Source organism: Somniosus microcephalus, chromosome 1 (genome assembly GCF_052327205.1).
Source record: "Somniosus microcephalus isolate GS21.2 chromosome 1, FLI_Smic_1.0, whole genome shotgun sequence".
Lineage (NCBI taxonomy): Eukaryota > Metazoa > Chordata > Chondrichthyes > Squaliformes > Somniosidae > Somniosus > Somniosus microcephalus.
Window position 1 is genome coordinate 104,656,460 of NC_140987.1, and position 18,124 is coordinate 104,674,583.

Genomic DNA, 18,124 nt, shown 5'->3' on the forward strand with positions numbered 1-18,124 from the left:
TCAACCAAAATAATTATTTTGAATTATTAGAATTTTATTGTTTTAAAGAGCAGATGATAGGGAAACAAATGAGATTCAGTATTTAAATAAGTTTGTGGTGAAGCTCACAGTTAAAGTTCACTTATATGCCATATATCTAGCAATTTTAATATTCTAGGTCAGATCAACCCTGAAGTAAGGCAGAATAGGCTAGCACTAATGATGGTTGGTGTGTGGTCTAATTGCTTTTGACATTACACAAATTACTCAATGGTCCATAAAAAGTCAATTCTGTGCTTTAGAGCGTTCAATCTTAGAAGATTAGTCAAAAAAAATTTGCAGACGACTGATTGATACCCCCATGGAAAAGTAATTGTGGCTAGAGCATTGATATGTGAATAGAAACATTAGTTTAATTGACTCATCTATCGACTCGACAGGAGACTCCATCGGGCAATTCGATTAGAGCAAAAAAGAGGCCAGTTGGAAAATAAAGTGTTGCTGAGTCATGTGTTTGCTATGCATTGTCTCTTGTTTGCAACTTTTCTTCAAAAAATAGAATTTCTATAAACTTTCTGCTTCTTTTAAACACAGGAAATAAAAACAGGTTTTGGCTGTGAGATTCTCATTCACATTATTGACACTACCATTGAGGATTTTAAAAATGTAGTACAAAAGTATGTGATTCTCAGGAGTTATAAATTCTGTTAAATGAGACAGAATTTGCTGTCAAAATAATGGTGAGGAGCAGATGCGCGGTTAAATGTGAATATCCAAATGTTGCTGTCAGAGTTGTGCCACTCTGCTGTTAGCTTTGCAAAAAAGGCATTTAGCTGTCTGCCTATTTTTTTTTTTGGTTCATGAGATGTGGGCGTCGCTGGTACGGCCAGCATTTATTGCTCATCTCTAATTCTCCTTGAGAAGGTGGTGGTGAGCCACATTCCTGAACCGCTGCAGTCCGTGTGGTGAAGGTACTCCCACAGTGCTGTTAGGGAGCGAGTTCCAGGATTTTGACCCAGCGACGAAAAAGGAATGCTGATATATTTCCAAGTCAGGATGGTGTGTAACTTGAAGGGAAAGTTGAGGGTGATGGGGTTCCCATGCGCCTGCTGCTCTTGTCCTTCTAGGCGGTAGAGGTCGCGGGTTTGGGAGGTGCTGCTGAAGAAGCCTTGGTGAGTTGCCAGTCTCATTTAGAATGTATTTGAGCAGACAGCAGTGAGGCAGTGGGAGAAAGGGTGATGCGGTGGGTGGAAAACGTCAGGTTAAAGGGGGAGCCTGTATTGTAGGTGGGGAACCAAGTATGAGGCCACCTGGGGGATGGAGCACTTCTCTGTTCACATTGTTTTCTACTGCTGCCCCGTGGCTCTTTGACCCATCACCAAAAGCTGGCCTGGATCCCTCACCAGATTTTTCCCGCCACCATCATCTCTGGACCCCACCACCCACCACCATCTACCTAGGAACCCGTCACACAACACCCCAAGTGCGGCCTGCCACCCTGACCGGATCCCTCCCCCAGAGCCCATCACCCGCCAGCAGAAAATGTGGCACGTGGCCTTCGATGGTCACTACTCCACCATGGCACATCATGCCACCCGCCACCTATGACCCAAAAGGACAGAAGAAAAGAAGAGAAAGAGAGAGAAGCAGAAAAGAAAAGAGGGAAGCAAAAGGCTAAACAGGGAGCAACAGGAGTGAAAGAGAAACAGAATAGCTGTGAAACAGAGAAAGAAGCAGAAGGGGACAAGAGAGAAGCAACAATACAAAAATTATAGGTAAGAGAACCTATCCTCTGACTGACTATGACCAACATATGTGAAAAAGCGACAGTAGAAGAAACTGACAATAACCCTAACATTGTATCAAAAATGGCTAGGTTACTATTGAAAAGAACTTTGATTTTAAAAGCGTGACAAGTAGCTAATTACAATAAAAGAGTTAATCATATTGTTTAATATTTCAAACTAACAGTGCTTTATTAATGTTTCAGTTCTACAATTGATTATTCAAGATTATAATAAGATCCAGAATGAAGGTGGATATGTTTATTCAGTTTAGGCGCAGCACCATTTTTCTTTATTATATACTTTTACTCATTGGTGCAATTTCCTACCTGCTTTAAGTGCCTTAATGCTAGACGTCTGGAAATCTACCCCTGTTATTGTTGCTATAATTTCTCTTGTCAGCTTAGAGGACAGGATACCCGAGGTCATGGACCTCATTGTGCCCACTGTCTATCCCACTTCTAGGCCATGGCCCTGACACCTTTTCTACATTCTAGTGATTACATCTGGGCAATCCAAAGTACTGCTTCTATCAACTCAATCAAGAACTAACCCTATGCATTTGCTAAGTGAGCGGAGTTCAATCGTAGCCTAAGTGGGGGTTGAAGTCCACTTTCAGAATTAGAATTACATAGAGTAATGTCAGGCCATACAGATTGCAATAACTGTTTTGCAGAGATTATGTTGATAATGTTTAATTTGATTTAATGAGGGGTCTTAATATCATAAGGTCAACCAGTATTGTAAAAGTGGATGTAGAAAAAATATTCTGCAAAAGAAATGTTCGAGTTAATGGTCAGAGTTGCCCTCTGAAGGGGCAATTCAAATCCAACCATTTTTCACATTCCCCCACCAATTAAATGTATAGCTTTTTGATAACAATCTCCCTTTGAAGTATCTATACCTGTAACAGTGCTAAGTAGGATCTACCTTGAATACAGAACTCACATGGGCATAGAAATTCGATTAAGCCCGAAAACTGGCGGTGCTGCCACGGGCCAAGGTTAACGGCCGCCTGTAAAAAGAGCGCAGGCAGCACTGTTATTTTGGTGCTGCCTGCTGATTTAAATGAGCTCAACATGCTCTTTCAGGTGGTAAGATCAGCAGGAGGCCGAAGGTTGAGTCTAATCTATCTGTGCGGCATTATCAGGAAATCGCGATTTATTAAAGTGAAGTGCAATGTTTCCGGTTGTTTTGTTGGTTGACAGAGAGGGTATGCAAGATAAATCAAAGCCTAAAAATACACTAATCTGTCATATATTAAAGAATGCAACCAATATTTTCTATTCTACTCCCTAGAATACAAGTAAAAGCAACCTATTATTTTAATACACATACATAGTGAATAAGCTTTGTTATTACTTAGACTTTTCACTGTATGTCTTTTTAGGAGTATATCTCTCTAGAAAGTACCCGGATAAGCATTTTGAAAGGGCAATGGTGTACTGGAATTGGGAGATTTGTTTGCAATATTGGATATCAGAGTCAGCATAGCTTATCCATGATTCCTCCCTGAATAGACTGAGATGTGAAAAGTTTACTGGATACCCTGAACATCTGAATATCGATACGAGTAAATGCAGATGTACAAATTCCTTCAGGAAAAAGAAAAAGTCATTAGGTCTCCTTTAATTGAAAATGTAATAAGCACACACCTGTTACTTCAGAGGAACAGGATGCCTATTCAATACAGACGTTTGTAACAAAAACAGTAAACATTTAATTTCCAGTTTACTGACACAACTGCAAGCACTTATTAGTAAGATTTGAAAATCTGGTGTACAAGTTACACAACTGACAGTAATGGATCAGGTCTTTAGATGCAATACAAGTCCCCCAGACCTTATGCTGTTCTGTACACATTACGTGCCAGATGTCCGGTTGAGTGCTGGTATGTAATAATGTCTATAGAACAGGCATTCAGTCTGCTGATGTGTTTCTGCAGCAATGACCATGTGTCATCTTACTGGATTGGACCTACTCTGCAGAGTTATTGAAGACTTTGGTGGAGATCTATAGATCCATGCCACTTTCTCCTGGCTCTACGCGTTAGCAACGGCTGCATGCACAGGCGTGCTTTGGAGAGGACGGTAAAAGGAGCGGCAGCGTCCAAAATCGCTCAGCATGCATCACTTCGGTGCTGCACGCTGATTGACGTCACACTCTTCATCATTATAATATTTGAGGCGACGCAGGCAATGACAGTGCTGCCGACCTGCCCAATATGGCAGTCGAAGCGTTCCGTGCCAGAAACGAGTGGAAGCGAGGCGTACACCATTTTTTTTCCAAAACTGGCCTTAACAGCTGGCATTAAATTTCTAGGCCCTGGTTTCTAAGTGCAATCAGGTGGCACAAATATTGGTGGTATTGTATTAAAGTTCTCAAGATTATGAAAGGGATTGACAAAACTGAGATATGCAAATTGTTTACTATGGCAAAAGATTCAAATGCCAGGGGATACTTGTCAAAAATAAACAAACTAGGAATAATGAAAGAAATCAGTTAAAACCTTTTTACACAGAGAGTAACAGACATGTAGAATAAGTTACTAGACAAGGCTATTAAAATGGGTAATATAAGTAGGTTCAAGAGGCAATTAGATGTGTTTCTAGAGAGAGAAGGAATTGAGGATATGATGAAAAGACAGGTAAGTAGGGGTGAAGAACAGGCATATTGGGCATAATGGCCTTTTCATATTCCCAAAAGTGTATACGTTCTTATGTTAGAATCACAACAATTGGATCAATTGTTCGTGTTCATTCTGTAAGTGCATTTCACTTTGTAACTCACATCATTTTAAAAGCCTTTTGTTTCCTTAATTATTATAAGGTATGGCAAATGGAATCACGCTGACTTCAATGTCTTACAGGGTAACTAGACCGATCCTGGGCTCCCAGTGATGAGCTATGTTCGAAGGGAGTGGTGGTCTGAAAATGGACAAGAGCACCATAGAGCCAGTTCTCCAAACGATGCTCCCCTCATGCACAGCTGCCCAATGGGAGCCCGGGATCTGTGAATTTATCTTTACATGTTTTCCATGTTTCGGTGCTGTTTGCTCCAAGTGTTGTAAAATCATGGGGTAGAAATCATAACACTCCTGCAGCAAGTTTCTTTACATTTAAAAAAACTGGAACAGAACAAAATGAACAGCATCTTTTTGTTATAACTTATGAATTTACATGTATTGGCAGGTCAAAGGTCAGTAATTGTTTACTGCACACAGATCCGCAGAGCCTCAATTCAGTGATGTTGTCATCCAAGTTGCCAGGGATGATCTACACAGCAGATGAACAGTGTCAGATTCTCTTTGGTCCTACAGCTTCATTCTGCAAGGAGATGCAGGTAATTTTTGTTTTGTTTTACAGGTACAAAGTCCTGTTATATGTCCACTATGCTGTACCACATCCATTGTTTTATGCAGTGCATGAACCCAGCATTGTTTGAGTCCCTGAGTTATATGTTTTAAGTTGTTATACTTCATTTGTTATATTGTTATGCAGCAGATTATAGGAAGATATAAACAGTGGGCCGATAGATAGCAGATGTAGTTCAGTGTAGAGAAATGTTAACTCCATTTTGGGAAAAAGAATAATAAAATAAAATGTGTCCTAAATGGTAAGATTCTTAACAGAATAGAGGAACAGAAAGAACGAGAGGTGTAGATACATATGGGTTAATTTTTTACTTGGGTTGGGAATCTGGGTGTGGGGGCCATAAAGTCTGCACCTCCACCCCACCCTTGAAGTGTGAGGCCACATTAGAATTTCACAATGCTGAATCCTGCCCACATCCGGTGGAAATGGCGTAGAGGTCGGTGGACAGGAGTGGAAAATTGGGAGGGGGTCAGGCTGTTGCCCCGACCCAAGGGAATGGTCATTTGCAAGGTAAGTGAGGAAAAGGAGGGTCAGGAACAATTACGGTCAGGGTGGGGAGGAATCTCGGGGAAGGGGTGATCCAAGGTATCCTTGTGGGGTCACAAGACTTCCACATGAAGATAATTTTTTCAAATTTTCCTTGGTCTCTCCTGGGCACTCTGGATTCCTGCCATGGTTGAGGTGTCAGGATTGGCCACGTGCAGGCTTCCCAAATGTGGAAGTTAAAATGCTATCATGGTGCCGATGACAGCATTAAGCCGTGGTTTTTCAATGTAAAGTAGGTCCCCACCTGCTGGGAGTGGGCACCAACCCGTGCCTGTTCTCAGATAAGTTACAATGGCACGGGCGGAAATGCGTTGGGAATGTGGCGCGACCCCTGCCCCCACATCAAAATTCCTTGCCCACACCGTTCTCGCTAGGCGGTTGGGGGTGAGGGGGTGCGCGTTAAAATCTACACCATAGGGTTACATTTTGACTGTCGAGCTGCCAACCAGTGGAGTGCACCGCCAGCTGCCCAGTAGAGCTAAGGGGAGGCCAGGCTTTATTAACATACACCTGATGAGCTGCAGGTGGAAAGCAGGCGCCAATAGTCCAACAGCTCCGGAATGGTGCAACATCGGGTGGCCCGAAGCTTTACGTGAACCATCCCTCCCACCCCAGTACACCAACAGTCCCTCAATCCTTATCACGGTCCAGCCTTATGGCCTCACTACATTTATTAATATCAACACCAAATCCAGAATGCACCTAGCATTTCAAGGTGTATGCCCATAGAATCATAGAATGGTTACAGCACAGAAGGAGACCATTCAGCCCATCAAGCCCGTGCTGGCTCTCTGCAAGAGCACGTCAGCTAGTCCCACTCCCCCGCCCTTCTCCCGTAGCCCTGCATTTTTTCTCCCTTCAGGTACTTATCCAATTCCCTTTTGAAAGCCACGATTGAATCTGCCTCCACCACCTTTTCAGGCAGCGCATCCCAGATCCTAACCACTTGCAGCGTAAAAAAGTTTTTCCTCATGTCACCTTTGGTTCTTTTGCCAATCGCCTTAAATCTATGTCCTCTGGTTCTCGACCCATCCGCCAATGGGAACAGTTTCTCTCTATCTACTCTGTCTAGACCCCTCATGATTTTGAATACCTCTATCAAATCTCCTCTCAACCTTCTCTGCTCTAAGGAGAACAACCCCAGCTTCTCCAGTCTATCCACGTAACTGAAGTCCCTCATTCCTGGAATTATTTTCGTAAATCTTTGCACCCTCTCTAAGGTCTTCACATCCTTCTTAAAGTGCAGCGCCCAGAATTAGACACAGTACCCCTATTGAGGCCGAACCAGTGTTTTATAAAGATTCATCATAACTTCCTTGCTTTTGTACTCTATGCCTCTATTTATGAAGCCCAGTATCCCGTAAGCTTTTTTAACTGCTTTCTCAGCCTGCCCTGCCACCTTCAATGATTTGTGCATGTATACCCCTAGGTCTCTCTGTTCATGCACCCCCTTTAGGATTGTACTCTTTAGTTTATATTGCCTCTCCTCGTTCTTCCTTCCAAAATGTATCACTTTGCAATTTCCTGCCTTAAATTTCATCTGCCACGTGTCCGCCCATTTCACCAGCCTGTCTATGTCTTCTTGAAGTCTATCACTATCCTCCCAAGTTTTGTGTCATTTGCAAATTTTGAAATTGTGCCCTGTACTCCCAAGTCAAAGTCATTAATATATATAAAGAAAAGCAGTGGTCCTAGCAACGACCCCTGGGGAACACCACTGTATACCTTCCTCCAGTCCGAAAAACAACCATTCATCACTACTCTCTGTTTCCTGTCACTTAGCCAATTTCGCATCCATGCTGCCACTGTCCCTGTTATTCCATGGGCTTCAACTTTGCTGGAAAGCCTATTATGTGGTACTTTATTGTGATAAATCCATGTAGTGAGACAAGGAACTCGAAGAGGCGAGGTATTAGGATTAATACGAGTACTTTATTAAACGACTGCGAAACAACCAGGCAGGCCTGCATCCAGGCATTGCACCTTTCCTGACCTTAGCAGGAAGCCAACCCCTGACCTTAACAGGAAGCAAACCCCTGACCTTAGCAGCAGCATTGGCTACAGCACCACCTGGTGGATAACTTTAATCATAACATCCCAGATTACTATATCCCTCCCCTCTTAAGATTTCAGTATGAATTTCTTAACAAACAACCATTCCTAAGGGTCACATAAGAAGTCTCCATTCACCATGTTCCATACTTGACGAATCTAACAGGTCAGTATCAATCTTTCTGGTGGCTTGCGAGACCTTTGTGAACGTCTGACAGTACAGTCCCTGCTTGTTTGTGGTGAAGCCACCAGCTGCTCCTGAGCAGTGCTCGGAGTATCTGACTCTGCAACGATGGTTTCCTCTTGACGAATGGGTTCCTGTGTGATTGTCTCTGTCCCTGGTGGTGGCACCACAGATGCACTTGGATAACTGGGGGCAAACCTGTCCTCAGCCATTGCATCTGGAACCTTCATTTCAATTTCCCCTTGTCTGGCAAGTATCTGATCTACATGTCTGCGTACTACCCTACCATCTCCCAACATGACCTTGTATGATACTGGACCTGTCATTGAGTCTATGAAGCCAGGAATCCATTTGGGCCATAACTGAAATTCCCGGTAAGGAGCGCATCTCCTTCTCCAAAACTTCGGCTCTTTGTTCTTTTGTCATGGTTCTCTTTTTGTTTGTTTTGTCTGTTTTCCACTTTCCTTTTTAGGTCTGGGTGGACAAGGTCAAGAGTGGAGCGTAGTCTACGACCTAATAACATCTCAGCAGGAGAGAGTCCTGTGGTGGATTGAGGTGTTATTCTGTAGCTGAACAGAACCCGTGACACTTTGGCTGCTAAGCTCCCTTCTGCACTTTTTTTCATCATCTCTTTAAATGTTTGTACGGCTCTCTCCGCAAGTCCATTTGAGGACGGATGCTATGGAGCCGAGGTCACCTGCACTATGCCATTTTTTCTCAAGAACTCTTTTGTCTCTGTACTCACAAAACAAGTGGCATTGTCACTTACCACGATCTCCGGTAGCCCTTGATTACTGAAGCTCTGACGCAGGCAATCTATAGTCGTAGTGGCGGAAGCAGAATTTACAGGATAAACATCCATCCATTTGGAATGTGCATCAATGATTATGAGGAACATCTTCCCCATGAATGGACCCGCATAATCTAAGTGCAATCTTCTCCATGGTTTATCCGGCCACTCCCAGGGGTGGAGAGGAGCCGCTGCTGGTGCCTTCCGGTGTTCCTGACAAGTGCTTCATGTCTTGACTAGATTTTCTATCTCCTCATCTAGCTTTGGCCACCACAAGTAACTCCTAGCCAAGGCTTTCATATGCGAGACCCCAGGATGACACTGATGTAGTTGCTCTAGGATAGACTGTCATGCTGGCTGTGGAATAATCACTCGTGCTCCCCACAACACGCAACCATCCTGCACACTCAGCTCTGTTTTCCTGACACTGTAGGGTGTGAAGTCAGCCCCTTCCGGATGCTGTGGCCATCCCCTCACCACATATTCTCGAACTCTAGACAGTACTGGATCTTTACCTGTCCATGTTCTTACTTGCTCTGCAGTCACAAGTGCCGTGTCAGTGTCCTCCAACATCAACACTCTGTCCTCTGGAGCTGCACGGATAGGTGTGCCTGGCAGTGGAAGACGGCTCAAGGCATCTGCGTTGCCATGGTACTTGCCCGCCTTGTAGACGATGACATACTCATATGCTCTCAATGTCACGGCCCACCTCTGGATCCGGGGTGACACCATCTGTGGAACTGCTTTCATTTCATTGAAAAGAGAGAGAAGAGGTTTATGTTCGGTGCATATGGTGAACTTCCTGCCATATATGTACTTGTGGAACCTCTGTAACCCAAACATTACTGCTAACCCCTCTTTGTCTAACTGGGAATAGTTTTTTTCCGCTGGTGTTAGAGTTCGGGACATAAACCCTATTGGTCTTTCAGTTCCATCTTCCATGCAGTGTGAAAGAACTGCCCCCACCCCGTAAGGTGAAGCGTCACAAGAGAGAATGATGTCTTTCTCTGCATTGTAGTGAACCAGCACATCCGATGACAGCATCAGTTTCTTGGACTGTTCAAATGAAACCCCCTGCTCCTCTCCCCACTGCCACTGTGTCTCCTTGCGCAGTAGTTTGTGAAGAGGTGCTAACACAGTTGACAAGTTTGGTAAAAACCTGTTATAATAGTTCAGCAGTCCCAGGTAAGCTTTTAACTCAGCCACATTTGTAGGAGCAGGGGCATCCTGCAGTGCTTGTACCTTCTCCTTGAGTGGATGGAGCCTGGTGGCGTCCATTCTGTGTCCCAGGAACACTGCCTCATTCCCCAGGAAAGTACACTTACTCCTCTTGAGCCAGAACCCTGCTCTCTCCAATCTCTGCAGTACCTCTCTCAGAGTGCTCAGATGCTCCTGGTCGGTTCTTCCCGTCACCAGAATGTCATCCAGATAGATGGAAACATGTGGAATCCCTTGCAGTTTACCTTCGATTGTCCTCTGGAAGATAGCTGGACTAGATGAGACACCAAACGGTAAGCGGTTATATGTAAACAAGCCCTTGTGTGTATTTATGGTGACATACTTCTTTGATTCGTCATCCAGTGTAATCTGCAAGTAGGCATGACTCATATCCAACTTTATGAATTTCTTTCCTCCAGCCAGGTTTGCAAAGAGATCCTCTGTTTTGGGAATAGGATACTGCTCTAGTTTGGACACCCGATTGACTGTCAATTTATAGTCTCCACAGAGTCTTACCGAATTGTCCAGTTTTAAAACAGGTACTATGGGAGCTGCCCATTCCGAACATTTCACTGGCTCCAGTATGTTCTCTCTCAATAGACGGTCCAGCTCACCCTCTACCTTTGGCTTCATGGCATAAGGCACAGGTCGTTTAAAAAACCTTGGCGGTGCCTCCTTGTCTACATAAATCTTAGCTGGGGGGCCATTAAATGTGCCAAGTTCCTCCTTGAACACATTCTCATGTTCACTCAACACTTCTTGCAAAGTCAACTGTTTGCCCGCATCTATTTGATGTACTGCTCTCCAGTCTAATTTAAGTTCTTTTATCCAGCCCCGACCTAACAGGTTTGGTCCGGTACCCGATACTATAACTACAGGTAGCTGTTCCACTGTGTCCCTGTGTTGCACAGTTACCTTAGCTGTACCTAATGTCGCTACTCGTTCACCTGTATATGTTTTAAGATGCAGGGAGCAAGGCTTTAACTCTGGAACTTTTGCACGGTTCCACAATTTTGAGTACTCTGCCTTGTTCATTATGGTCACGCCACACCCTGTATCCACTTCAAAGTTCACCTTAGAGTCATTTACTGTCAGTTGCAATGTGATAGGAGCCACTTTTGGAATGTTCTCTAACATGCTATACATTATGAACATGTCCTCTTCTTCCTCAGCTTCCCCGCTGATGTGGTGTGCTCCATGTTTTTTCACTTCTCTCCCTTGGTTTTGCTGTCCTCCTCCTTTTGGTTTGGATTCCTCCACAGGTGATTTCGCCCTGCAAGCTCGTTTTATGTGTCCTTGTTTCCCACACTTGTAGCACTTTTCCTCCAGAAACCGGCATTCACTCGCCAGGTGATCGCCTTGCATCTATAACATGCCTTCACATGCTCATTCGCAGCATTTCCTTCAGGTTGTTCCCATAATTGCAATCTTGTGCTAATTTACGCAACACCGCTACATGGTCCATTACACTCTCTTCCTCTTTTCTGTTCCTTGAATTAAACTTGAACTGCTGTACAATCTCACTAGGCTTAGGGTTGAAGTGTTCCTTTAGCAAGGCCACTAATTCAACAAATGATCTGTCTCCAGGCTTTTCAGGACTGAGCAGATTCTTCATCAAACTGTAGGTTTCCCACTGAACTAAGCAGAATGGCTTTCCTTTTTCCGGCATCATTTATTTCATTTGCTTCGAAAAAATAACCCAACACTTCACAGTATTCCTCCCAGGTTTGTGCTTGAATATCAAAAGCGGAAACCATTCCTACCGTGGCAGCCATGCTCTCTTCCAACTGGTAGCTAACTTTAGCTTGTGATTTTGTTGTTTAAACGTCCTGGCAGACTTCTCTTCTTTATTCAGGGTCTTGTTTTACCTCGTCGACAAATGTGATAAATCCATGTAGCGAGACAAGGAACTCGAAGAGGCGAGGTATTAGAATTAATACGAGTACTTTATTAAACGACTGCAAAACAACCAGGTAGGCCTGCATCCAAGCATTGCACCTTTGCTGACCTTAGCAGGAAGCCAACCCCTGACCTTAACAGGAAGCAAACCCCTGACCTTAGCAGCAGCATTGGCTACAGCACCACCTGGTGGATAACCTTAATCATAACATCCCAGATTACTATATCTATCAAACGCATTCCTCTGTAGCCTGGGCCCTCAAAGTAAGTATCTTGAATGTTCTGCAACAGAGCTAGTGCGTGATCGCGCCCTCCAGAAAGCTGGTACCTGTGGCATCCTATCCCCCTGTCCTAGCTTCTGCACACTTATGGGCGGTGATTCACCACGTGAAGACCCATCCTCAAGCCTAGCCTCTAAAGTATACACAGTGACAGTCTCTGAAATAGTGGTTGCCAGCGTCAGATCGAATGACGCTGCATCTTTAGAAAGGCTGGCCTCCTCTGAAGTGAAGTGTGGTGCGGTGATTGTGGGAGCATGAACGGAAGCAGGGTAAAGGGAGTGTTCTAAGTAGTGAGGCTGCATGTGTGAGGAGAGAGTTGTTGAGCTGAGAGGTAGGATTCTTACCTTGACAGCTCTGGTAAGGTAATTGAACTTCTTTTGGCATTGCAACCATGACTCCTGGCGTAAACCACCCCAGTGACCTCTTGTCACTGTCGGTGGGGGAGTTGTCTGGAGGGCATTTTACTTTCCAGGGGAACAGGATCTCCCTCCTCTTGTCCACTGCCTGGACCAAGGCCTCCAGCGCTGCATCAGAGAACCTTGGTGTTCTCTCTGGACCTCTTGCAGCCATTTCTCCATTTGCATAGTTTCCCTGCTGTCTGCAACCAGACTGCACCTCCCCCTTAAGAGGTATTGGCTGCCTTTAAGTGGTATCAGTGAAGCCCGATTTCCTGCACCCCTAAACAGGCGCACAGATAATGAATAGTGCGGGTAGCGCTGGCTGCAAGCCTGGCTCATGATAATGAGCTGCCAGCATCAATTTTACGTGGTCCCTGCGATCTGCCTGCCCGCTTTTGGGCACAACTGAATTTCTAGACCACTGTTCCTGTATATTAGTGAGGATCTAATGATGATTTTATTTTACTGAGTAATTTACATTAGACCCAGAAATAGCCAGGTCATATCAACACAAAACACAACCAAAGAATAGCAAGTTGCAGTGAACCTATAATCCTTGTAGAAATTGAGGAATTCTGTAAAACTGGAAACTGCATACTAATGGTGCATTTACACCACAAGCTTAGTGTCGATGCAAAGCAGTATTGGCTTTGCACCAACATTAACCTTGTGAACTGTAAATCAGATGATAATGTCTGAAATAACTCAGTAGAAAAAACTACCATCTCCAAGTAGAAAGAACTTACATTTATATAGCATCTTTGACAGCCTCAGGATTGTCCCAAAATAATTCACAGCCAGTGTACTTTTTAAGTACTGTTGTAATGTAGGGAAACATGGCAGCCAAATGGTGCACAGCAAAGTCCAACAAACAACAATGAGATAAATGACCAGATAATCTGTTTTAGTGTTATTGATTGAGGGATAAGTATTGTCCAGGACACTGGAAGAAATCCCCTACTCTTCTTCGAAAAATGCCATAAGATATTTTACATCTACCTGAGAGGACAGACACGAGGCTGGATTTTGTGAATGGAGACATGCTGGAGGCAGGACTGCTGCTTGTTGCATCTCAGTCCTGCCTCCATCATGTTCTGGCCAACCAGAGGGATTTTCCCCTGATTGACCTTGTGGGCTCAGCAGGCCAATTAGGGGGAAGTCAATGATAGAGCTCGTCAACGTCTGACGTGCCATCTGTCAAGACTTCTTGAAAGAAGAAATGTCAGCATTTGATAGCTCTGTGAAGCTGTCAAACACTGACATTCTGTGTAGTTTGATGAGTCCTTGTGTTCAGAACTCATCAAACCTTTCAACTTTGTAGAAAGCAGATGACTGTTGGTTCTGAGGATCCAACAGCCAGTCTGTGAAATCTACAATGAAGATGTCGGGACTCCGTAACCACCGTGGCTGAAGGCTGTAGGCAGAAACAAAGGTAAGTGAACATTTTATAATTCTTAACACTCACCTCACATACTTACCACTCCATACTTGCACCCATTACTCACCTCTACATTCCACTTTCAGGCCCCTCCGACCCCCGCAGACCTCCTACTTAACTCCTCCAACCCGGCAGGGTTTTCCGAGGTCGGGAAGCCTTCACCTGAAAAGGTAAAATGGCACTAATCCTTTTTTCTGCCCATTAACTACCTGTTAACAGGCAGTTAAAAGGATTTAATTCCTTTCCTGCCTCGAGGAGATGAGACCCAAAGCAGGACATCTTCCCGCCTCCTGGCAAAAGGGCACGGAGGCGGGATGGGGGTAGGTTTGCCATCCGCCTCCACTTTCTGCAACTTTATCGGCTGTCCCGCCTCCATACCCACCTCCTCAGGGCTGACAAAATCCAGCCCAGGGTCTCAGTTTAACATCTGAACTGAAAGACAGCACCTCCGACAGTGCAGCACTCCCTCAGTACTGGATTATGTGCTCAAGTCCTGGTGTGGTACTTAAACCCATGACTTTCTAACTCAGAAGAAAGAGTGCTACCAATTGAGCAAAGCTAACACTAATACTGGCAATATGCGAGCAATTGCTTTAAGTTTCACTAATAATTGGAACGCACATTGTGAAAATATAAAATCGTTTGTTAGCTGCATTGTTATTTTCTAATTTGTATGTGAATGTATAAAATGTGTTTATAAGGAATCCAGCTGTTACTGAAGTTAAAAGGAGAATGTTTTGCATAAAAAGTAACCCCCAAGCATTTATATAATTTGCAAAAATGTCAGTATACTAGGCTGAGGGATTTATGAGAATCACTCTGCTGCACATGTATTTAAGCAAAACAAGCATCATAGGCCTTGTAATAAATTAGAACAGTTAAAGGTCAGTTGCTTAAATATTAACAAGGACATGCTTCAGATGAATTTGGACTTTGGATTTTAAAAAGCAATTCTGAAGAAAATAAAGGGGCATTTGGGATAAAAAGAAACATAGAAATACTGGAAATCAACAGCAGATTAGTCAGCATCTGAAAGAGAAGGCATTCGCCTGAAATATTAGCATATCAATACCTTTCAGATGCTGACTGTTCTGTTTTGCACTTCTGATATTTCTTGTTTTTTTTTATTTTAAATAGTATATGATCTTAAAAATTCCATCCGCAGCTTGATATTAATTTGATAATGGATAAATGCTGGAGTCTCTTTTAAATTTTGTATTGTCTTGGTCCAATTGAGAAAAATAAACCTGAACTATCGTGTGTTAATGAAAGGGAAGTCACACTTAACAAATTTGCTGGTATCTTCCGAGGAGGTCACCAAATTAGCAGATGAAGGAAGTGTGATTGATAGTTATTTTGACTTTCAGAGGCATTTGACATGAGCCCTAACAAAAGGTTTATAGAAAAGCTTTAGTCTCCTGAGATCAAAGGTGAAATTTCAAATTGGATAAAGAATTGTCTTGACAGTAAAAAGCAGCGGATAATCATGAATGGAAACAACTTTAAACTGAGTAACAGTGACTGGTGAATCTCCCATTCATAATATTTACACCCGTGACAAGGGCATTGCCAGCAGAATATTTTAAGTTTCGTATAACACCACAAAGTGTGGAGAAACAGTACATACTGAGGAAGAGAATATTGTTTAAGAAGAATTTACGAGATTGAGTGCCTGGGCAAATGCATTCAATACAAATAAATGTGTTAACAGTAGCAAGTAAAGCCTTGCAGCAATTGCAACAAGAGAACAACTTGAATGTAATATCTGACCAGTTACTGAAATTGGTTCAACAAAGTGATAGCTAAAGAAAACACAACGTTAGGTGGGTGGCTGTATGCGTTAAGCATATCCAGTGTAGTAATATTGACACTGTAGGATATTTGTGAGATTATACTTGAAAACCTGTACCCAATTCTAGTCACCTTGCATACAAAAATATATCAGGGTACTGTATTGGGATTTTGATCAATGGTCTATGAAGGGAGACTCAGCTAAATATATTCTCATTAGAATGAAGAATATGCGGAGACAAAATTCAATTGCTTACAAATTCTGAAAAGATTGATGAAATAGATGCTGAGATGTTAGTTAGTGAGGCAAAGGAAAATGATTTTTGGATTTTATGATTTAAATGTGACTAATGGCAAAACGTCTTCATGCTTGAGTAGTGTATACTTACAAACAAATTGTTGCAAACTGCAATGAGTACAGATTCAATTAAATTGAGAAGAAACTGGAGGTTGTTGATTAAGAAAGTAACAGAGGGATGAAGGCTTAATGATATATTTGGATGTAGAGAAAGCCAGATAGGCTGAGGTTTTTTTTTCTCATCCCTAGCAACATTATGAAGTTCATGCTTAAAATAAAACATGTATAAAAATGGAGAGAACATCCTCAAGGCTACTGAGGTATCAAATAGTATGACTGTGACTCCTCAGATCACCAAGGAATTAAATACTCTCAAGGATGGACATGCACCACCTAGACATCATTTCTCGGGTTGCGAGACTGATGATTACACTGGGATCAGACCTGCTGGAGTTTGTGGGGTCAGTGGGAGGGTGCCTAATTTGCAGGTGCAAAGCCCACTGAGGAGTTGCGAATGGACACTGCCCTGAGGAACTCCTGCAGCGATGTCCTGGGGCTGAGATGATTGACCTCCAACAACCACAACCATCTTCCTTTGTGCTAGGTATGACTTCAGCCAGTGGAGAACTTTCCCCCTGATTCCCGTTGACTTAAATTTTACTAGGGCTTCTTCATGCCACACTCGATCAAATGCTGCTTTGATGTCAAGGGCAGTCACTCTCGCCTCACCTCTGCAATTCAGCTCTTTTCTCCATGTTTGGACCAAGGCTGTAATGAGGTCTGTCTTATGTTCATTAATAAATAGACATTCTTATTATGAACACAGCTAGCTTTTGCTAGACACTTTTATTGAGCACATGTGGACTAGGTACAGTATCTGTAGAGGCTTCCATCTTGACTGCTGCCTTGTGGGTAGCCTAGTGCCTCATGGGTAATGTAGTCTTAATATACATATAGCTGGGTAGTGTAGTCTTATATACATACAGCTCTACACAGCTCTACGGCTCCACCTAGTGTCCACTATAGAATGACATGTTATTGATCATTACATCCCTTTTTGAGGTTTATAAATATCAATCAACTTTCAAGAAAACAATAAAGATAATATCAGTAACACTTTTGTTAATGCTCTATAAACATAAACATTTTCAAAACAGTCAATACATTTTCAAAGCTTTACATTGTACTCAAAGATTAAGTCTATCAGGCTCTTTTACTTCACGTGTGGATCTTCTCAACACAGGTAAGTCTGATGTGTCTTCATGAGATTGTTCTGGTGGTGAATGGCAAGATGCAGTTGCGGCATGATCATCAATCTGGTCTTGAATAGTCTCTTGTGTTTTTAGGAGGGAACGGCGGTTCCTCCTGAGAATCTGTCCTTCCTCAGTCCTAACAGTGTATGACCTTGGTCCTACTTCCTCAAGAACTGTAGCTTTCCTGTTCCATGCATCTGGACCCTCAATCCTGACAACATCATCCCTTGTCAATGGTTTTAGAGTTTTGGATGACTTGTCATAGTATGATTTCTGTTTCAGCTTTAACAGTTGAAGTCTCTGTCTCAGTTCCTCACTTTGCTGTTCTTTTGCACAGCAGGGTAGCGTGGTGCGCAACTTGCGACCCATTAGTAGCTCAGCAGGTGAAGAACCACAGTCTAAAGGTGAGGCTCGGTAGCTCAGCAGGGCGAGATAAGGATCAGACTTGCTTTCTGTCGCTATCTTCAGTAGCTGCTTGAGAACTTGAACACCTTTCTCTGCCTTACCATTCGACTGAGCATACAAAGGACTGGATGTGATGTGCTGAAAGTCATAATGTGCTGCAAACTGTTGCCACTCCTTACAGTTGAAGCATGGACCATTGTCGCTAACGGCAATCCTGGGAATTCCATGTCTGGCGAAGATGGATTTCACATGCATTATGACACTGCTTGCTGTGGTGCTTGAGAGCAGCGCCATCTCAGGATAGTTAGAATAGTAGTCAATCACTATTAGACAGTCTTCACCATTTAAATGAAAAAGGCCCATACCAACCTTTTGCCATGGTGCTGTTGGTATGTCAGCTACTATCATTGGTTCCTTTGCTTGTTTGTTTTGGT

General features: G+C 43.2%; 1 protein-coding gene across 1 annotated transcript in view; it reads left to right on the forward strand.

Moving 5' to 3' along the window:
* LOC147124270 (A disintegrin and metalloproteinase with thrombospondin motifs 19-like) overlaps positions 1-18,124 on the forward strand; it is a 719,202-nt gene that overhangs the window by 307,674 nt on the left and 393,404 nt on the right. Inside the window, exon 10 of the mRNA XM_085984458.1 lies at positions 4,955-5,105. Within this exon, the coding sequence (XP_085840584.1) occupies positions 4,955-5,105 (151 nt within the window). The remainder of the gene's footprint in view (positions 1-4,954; positions 5,106-18,124) is intronic.